The following is a 7,726-nucleotide window of genomic DNA, read 5'->3' as shown; positions in this document are numbered from 1 at the left end:
GTATGTATGTATGTATGTATGTATGTATGTATGTATGTATGTATGTATGTATGTATGTATGTTGTATTATGTATGTATGTATGTATGTATTGTATGCTATGTTGTATGTATGTAGTTGTATGTTTAATGTATGATATTATGTAGTATGTATGTAGTATGTATTTGTGATGTATATTGTATGTATGTCTATTGTGTATGTTATGTATGTATGATGTATGTATGTCATGTATGTATGTATTTGTATGTATGTGTATGTATGTATGTATGTATGTATGTTTATGTATGTATGTATGTATGTATGTTATGTTTATGTATGTATGCTCATGTACTGTATGTATGTATGTATGTATGTATGTATGGTATGTATGTAGTTGTAGTTATGTATGATGTATGTATGTATCGTTATGATATGTATGTATGTATGTAATGTATGTATGTATGTATGTATGTATGCTATGTATGTATGTATGTAATGTAGATGTATGTGTATGTATGTATGTATGTATGTATGTATGTATGTGTGCGTATGTATGTATTTATTTATTTATTTATCTATTCATCTATCCATCCATCCATCCATCCATCAATCCATCTCTTTGGCTCTTTATCTCCGTTACAGCCTGCCTCTCCCCTTCTTTACCTTTCCCCATTATATACGGCCGTACTCACTCTTTCTCGCTCTCGCTCTTTCCTCGTACCCCTATTACCTTCTTCCCTTTCTTCCGTCCTCTTGTAGATTTTATGCGAAATTAGGCACTAGGTAGATATATAGTGACGAAAGAATAGTGTTCAGTTGCAGCCGATTCTATAACCAATGTGATCATTCATCAGTAGGGTGTAGACAGTCTCTTACCTGTATATGGCTGCAAGTGTTTGTGCATTCCCACAGTCACTCATGTAGGTAGCCTGAATATTATAGCATTTGTTTGCCGCCTATACCAGACCGAGGACTAGCCGATTATTTGCCCTGCAGATAAACGACGCAAACCACGCATAGAAGGTTAATCATCAACTGCGCTGACCTCCTTGTCATCTCAGTGTGTGAAACCTCCATCAGATGGCGCCGTCGTCTTTCACCGTGCTGGGCAGACGATTCACTCCATTCGCTGCTGGGCAACGCGCCATAGCCTTGTCGTGCGTTAGCTTAGACTTGAGTGAAGTTAATGATTTTCCCGCCCAAGAATTCGTGGAGGAAAATCTTGAAACGACTGTGATACGAAGTTGGGTAAATAAGCTTAAAAGCAAGCCAGTGCTGTTCATCAATGTTGTTGCCATTCGTATATCAAACAGGTGGCAGCAGCGTGCCTCGTTTAACTGGAGAAGTCATTTAAATAATACTGTTATATCTATACTAGTACGGATACTAGTTCTAGTAATTATCTGTACTAGTACAGACACTAGTACTAGTGTGAGTGTACTATTACAAGTATATATCTGTAAGCGGGACTACAATCGGTAAGGGTCGAGGCGCGGACCGTGTGCACCTGACCAGTCTCTCCCGCGGAGAGGCAATGTGAACTGGCGGTCACGCGGGCGGCGGGGGAGGAAGGAGGAGGGAGGAGAGGAGGAGGGAGGAGAGAAGGAGGAGGAGGGAAGGAGGAGGGTAGTGTCGGCATGAGTCGCGCGCGCGCGCATTCACGTGCGTGCGTGTCGCCCGGCATGTCAGTTAGCCGGTCCGGTCCGCTGGAGTGTGATTAAGCCGCGATTGTGGCTAGCAGGCAGGCAGCGGCACTCATTGCGATTGAATGGAATCGGTTCGACTCGGTGTTGATACAACGAGGCGACGGACGCCGTCGCCGCTGCCGCCGCGCGTTGCCACGGACAACGCGCGCGCGACACGTTGCCGTGGCAACGCGCACGGTGTTTACGCGCGGCGGACTGGGTGACGGGCGGCGGAGAATCAAGGCGCCTAGGACTGATGCACGAGGATGCACGCGATGTCTTCACAAATGAATGCAAGAGGGTTGCCCGCAGTAGCAGAAACGTCCGCCCGCTCTTAGAGCGAGTATTGATTGCGGTTGAGATTTGCCCATGCGATGTGCTGCGTCTATGCACAGGAAACCAGGCTGTTGTATCTCAGCGCGCAGAGCGCAGAGACACCTGGTGTCCCCCTGTGCACTGACAGCAGGCGAACATTATGGGAAGGGTGACCGGTTTGTACACATATAGTAGAAACACGCGATGCGATCAAGCAGAAAATGGCGGAAGTACCTGCAAGGTGTTACACAGTACAGAGATAAGGGGCGAGGCGATGATCATGTCCGTCGCGCGGGGAATGACAGGCTCGTCGAGCAATCTGTCCACGCCTCGTGTAACGTTCTTTCTACTCCTGCGTCGCTTGGCGTTTCAAGCTTCGAATTGCGCAAGGCGCATTTTTCGGCGATGTCAACCCAAATTCGATTCCCAATTGACTCGTTGACAACACGACAACACCAGGCAGACCGACTGTTTGCCCGCCGCGTGCGCTCGGATGTCCCGCGAGAGAGGATGGCGAAGAAGATTGAAGAGATAGTGTTTCATGCGTGAATCGGTATTAAATTGATGGCATATCTACGTCGAATTGCGCGATGTGATGAAAAAATAATTGCGTAATGGGCTCGTGAGTTTTCTCCGGATCGCGTGGCTAGATGACTTACTTTATTGTGAACATGAGAGCGATGGATCGTTACTTAATGCAGATACGGGGTAGAGCCGTGTAGCTTTCAATGTCCGGCGTTTTTAACGACTACAAATGTGTGAGATGCTATCAGTGAAAAATGCCGCTCCCCGGTAACGTATATGGTAATTTTCTAGCGGATTGAGCACAGTGAAGCCCATATAAACAATAGATTGGACGATGAGTTAATGTTAGTCGCGAATAAGAACGTGTAAAAATGCATAGCCTGTCTATACTGCATCCCAAAGAGAGTCGAAAAATCGGATGCCGCCGGTTTTTAATAATGGCGTTTCCTTTCCGACAAGCACGGAGTTTAGATTTTGGGCATCGCAAGTAGAGGAAGAGGTTAGCAACTATCGTAGTTCTTGCAAAGTGCTAAAGGCTACGCATGTGCACACCGGGTTATTGATGATGACATTAAACGTCATAGTTTCGTCATGGGCGAGCAAATACAAAACGTCGTTCACTTCATGCCATACGTGCCGATACGTTCTAGTCAAACTGCTTTGATTAAATGTAATCCGACTAATGTGTTCCTGCCATATATATATATAGGCAAGTAGAAATGCACACATTATAGATTTATGCATTTGGATTTGCTATACGTTATGTTTCGTGGGAAGGAAAGGGGGCATATTGAAAGCAAGGATTTCTTAATAATTGCACAGTCGATAGCAACTATAGCGAAATCTAGTTTCAACAAGTTACTGATTACCCTAGTATAAAAATTGACATGAGTTTTTTGGCGTTACGATATATAAAATAACGAATAATGCAGCTATATTCTTTCGTATAATGACAGTTCCCTTGATATTGGCAACCATCAGACAAAAGTGCATCTCGTTGAGTGACATAGTGGATTTAGACTGATACAACGTCTTTAGTGCGTTATTCAAGTTACCGTGTGAAAGTATAGCGATAGGATCTCGCGAGAAACAAGTGGCTTCATCATGTCAACACAATGTAAAAAAAACAGATTTCAATCGTTACATATTGTGAAAATAATGATGTACAAGTGTTCTAAAATATGTCACGCAAGCAATACCAGTAATTATTGAAATGGTCGGAAAAATACGAGAACGTTCATTAAGACTGTTTGAAGTCATTACTTTAAGGCATGTGTGTACATGCGCTAGAAGGAATGGTACAGGATATCTCTATTACATACACATTCCTGAGAAAGATATGGGAAATTTAAGTTGCACAACCTCAATCTTGGGGATGTGTAACAGATTTTATTTGTGCACACGTAGCCATTGATATCAAAATTATATTCTCGTATATACATGTCATCATGTTCATAACCGTGACTTCACGGTGTCAATAACATTTCAACGTAATCTACTGAAGTGAGAGTTGCAGCCATAAAATTCGAAACTGTGTTTGGCCGTGATTTTGATAGCTTTAACGCACGAGATATTGTATATCAAACTAGCTATTCAGCAGTGTTCATATCCTCTGCTTACACGTTTCCTTCAGTAAGTTCGTGTACATGCAACGTGTTGTATAATACCAACTGTATCATAACCGCTAATATCGCTTTATAGTGCCAATATATGGTTAATCATCGAGCGGGGTAGCTATATAATGTTCGTGGGGGAGAGGGTAAGATTGTATATATATACACTGTGCGATGGCTGTTCCTAATGACATCGCATGCAGCCGCATGAAATACGAGCGTTTATGACAGGTTCGTCACTGATGTCACACACCGGCAATGGCGACCACCTGTAACAGACATGTCACGTTTTCTTTGACTGATTATTTATCAGAGCAGGTGGTGGCTATGGGCCGCTCTGCAGTTGCTCTAATTGTCCTATCTCGATTAATTGACTGTTTTAAAGACAGAAAAATATAAATGTAAAATAAAAATAAAAATAAAGTATCTGTAAAGACGAGTAATTGTCTAGAATGATCCTTGCTGTCATTTCTTAGTTGTAGTTTCTTTATCATGAAGTGCACACCTTTAAGGGATTTGCTAAAATTATACTCAGGGAAACGGGGAAAACATTTTATATTCCATGCAGATATCTAGCCTGCAAGCCTTACTGGCAGCTTGCTAGAGCCAAATAATTTCTGGGAAAATCACAAATGGCAATTCTACACATCATGTGTGTTATTTGCATCCCTTGCCGATGTGGGTCATCAGGGCAACAAGCAAATACACGTTTAGATGGCTCAACATAGTAAAGTTTGAACACTAAATATCATAGCTGCCATGGCGTATCATCATGTATTGTAAATCAAATGAAAGACTGCATGATTTCCCTCTGTTTCTGTAAAGGTATCATCAAAAATCACAGCGTTTGGCTCTCTACATCAGTCCTACAGTTTACGCGCATTCTCTCGCTTCTACAACGTGACTTTGTACCTTAGTGTATTAAAATGGCACACGATAAATAAGCGTGCTATTTTTTTCGCAGAATATCGGCAAGGGCTCACTGTGGATGGTGGATCCTGACTACCGGCCAAATCTTCTACAGGCCCTCAGGAAGACACCTTACCATCCGTACAGCCAACTCCACATACTGCAGAACAGCTGCAATAGTCAAGGCTCTTCCATCGGGTAAGATTTAGGTAGCGCCAGGTAGGCTATGAATATTCATAGATATTCAACCGGGTGAGTTATGAATATTCATGGATATAATGTCAGGTAAGCTATGAATATTCATGGATATTCTATCAGGTTTGCTATGAATATTCACAGACATTCTTTTAGGTAAGCTGTGTATACTACTCCTTGGTATTCCATCCGTAAAACCGTAATACTTGAATATTCTATTGTTTTTGGCTATTAATATGTAAGAATATGCAATTCTGATTGTAAAAAGACTAGAGCACATCCATCTTATCAAACATTGAGTTTTACCGAATGAGTCATGTCTATGGTTACGGTGCAAATGGCCGGCTTATACACAGTGAGTGACGTTGTCCGATGCTTTTACGTATTTCAGTCCTATGAAGCCACTACCACTGGCACCAAGACCGAACGTAAATGTTCCCTCGCCCGGTGAGTACTGACATCCATAGCGGAGTTAGACTTTTTCACACGTATATGTTAGCAATTTCACGAGCGTCACTTGATGACATCTCGGTTGCCGATTCGTTTGCGAGGACGTACTGTCTGCCTGCGTCCACACCTTTCAACGCTGGACTTGGAGGAGCGCTGGTTGGAGCGCGTGGGTGAGCAGCAGGAGTGTCATATTAAATAGATGTCGATATTATGACACTCCTGTGAGCAGACATACGAACAGTATTAACGCGGTCACGAGTCCTATATATGACTCGCACGCAGTTTGTTACGTCGATGCGGAGATGTCGTCTCCCAATGGCGGCTTAGTCTCGACCCCCCCCCTCCACCTCCCCGCCATTTTTCGGTAGTAGTAGTATCGTATGGCGTCAACATCACACCTCCACAGCCCCACTGGCAATCCAGTTGCAAAAGAGTTCGCCACATTCATTTATGGTGACATATACTCTCCCGGTATCCTCGTCACTGGACAGTTTAGCACCAGATGATCAGGTCTTCGGTGGGGTGGGGGGGGTCGTCCCCGCTGCAGCGGGACTGGCATATGCGTCAACTGTGTGACCGGAAGGTCGCTCAGTCGTCGGCAGCAGTCGCGCGTGTCCCGCAGGGAGGCGGTCGCGTCTCTCGCGCGCGTGCCTCGAGGGAGGCTGCATCGGTGGATGTGGAAAATCGGGAAGTTGGCGCGGAAAGCCGCGTCGTCGGCTCGTGGGACAGTCGACACGCGTTGCCGACACGCGCGTGGCACCGCAGCGCCGCTAATCAGTCGCCGCGAGGAGACGCACAGCATCGCACTGCCATGGTAACGAAATCCCCGCGGGCGCGTCGCTGCTAATTGCCCGCGTGTATACTCTCTGCAAGTAATTACCACGAGAACGGGCCGACGTGAAGACGCCACGATCGTCGGCAGCAGCGACCGAAGGAGGTGCGGGGTGGCGTCTGACAAGACAAAGGTGGCGAGCGATCGTTACTGCGAGCACGCTGAAGCAACAGCTGCAGGGGAAGGAGAAGAGTGAAAGCTGAACACGAGGTTCGCATGGGGCCACCGAATAGACGGAGGCGGGGCAAGCGGGCTGTCTGCTGTAACTACATGCGCGTATTGAAAGTGAACTGACTGGAATCGTAAACAGTGGATAAACCGAGAGATTTCAAATCACGCGTCGCTTGAACGCGAAAATCCCACATTAACAACTGCCAGGCGATCGGTCAGAAAAAGTAATTCGGTAAGTGACAGTAGGTAAATTTGGCGTTCATGGATGCAGCAGGAGGAGGAGGAGGAGGAGAAGGAGAAGGAGGAAGAGGAGGAGGATGAAGAGGAGGAGGGGCAGTAGCAGGTGTGAGCTTGACGGATTGCATGCTGTCAACGGCCGCATGTGTATCGGCACGTAATCCGCTGATACATGCAAATTTCTCTGGGATTCGTTTTCGGTAAAATATCGCATTCGTGTGTGACGATAGAGAACCTGCATGGGTAATTGCTGATGTATATTGCGCCTGTATATCTATGCAGACATTAGCGGGCGGGCGTGCATGCGTGTGTGTGTGTGCGTGCGTGCGCGTGTGTTTATGTGTGTGTATGCGTGTATGTGCAGGTGTGACAACATGTGGGTCAATATGCGCATTTGAGTGCGTGCACTCATAGGTACCTGCGCGACCGGGTTTGCATGTGTGTCTTTCTCCGAGACATGCCTGTCATGTTCCCCTGGCAGCTTTGCATTTTCCAGTACTACTGCATATTGCCGTGTTCCACACACGGTGACACAGTGACAGTCGCCCACGTACTCGCTCTGCTAATGGAGGCGTATTGTGAAGAAGCTCTGCGAAGAGCTACGTTATCACGCATATTGTATTGTGTGCGCGTGCGAAGACGTCTTCCCGGAAAGTGGCTCCTGCTGTTAATAAAAGATCTAGAAGGGTTGATCGAGGCACCATAGGAACTTGATTACCATCGTTTGTTTGTGTCTTCAGACGTCCATCTAGCAGCGAGACAAAAGTCGCTTGTCTAGGTGTGAATTCGCTCGAATGGTCGATATATATGTATATAT

General features: G+C 45.4%; 1 protein-coding gene across 1 annotated transcript in view; it reads left to right on the top strand.

Moving 5' to 3' along the window:
* The window catches only part of LOC106821399 (forkhead box protein N3-like), a gene marked incomplete at its 5' end in the record, with an annotated part of 68,023 nt that overhangs the window by 29,119 nt on the left and 31,178 nt on the right, over positions 1–7,726 (top strand). The window contains 2 exons of the mRNA XM_014826167.1: positions 5,080–5,222; positions 5,611–5,666. Coding sequence (XP_014681653.1) covers positions 5,080–5,222; positions 5,611–5,666 — 199 coding nt within the window. The remainder of the gene's footprint in view (positions 1–5,079; positions 5,223–5,610; positions 5,667–7,726) is intronic.

Source organism: Priapulus caudatus, unplaced genomic scaffold (assembly GCF_000485595.1).
Source record: "Priapulus caudatus unplaced genomic scaffold, Priapulus_caudatus-5.0.1 Scaffold71, whole genome shotgun sequence".
Taxonomy (NCBI): domain Eukaryota; kingdom Metazoa; phylum Priapulida; class Priapulimorpha; order Priapulimorphida; family Priapulidae; genus Priapulus; species Priapulus caudatus.
This window is presented reverse-complemented; position numbering and strand designations above follow the sequence as displayed.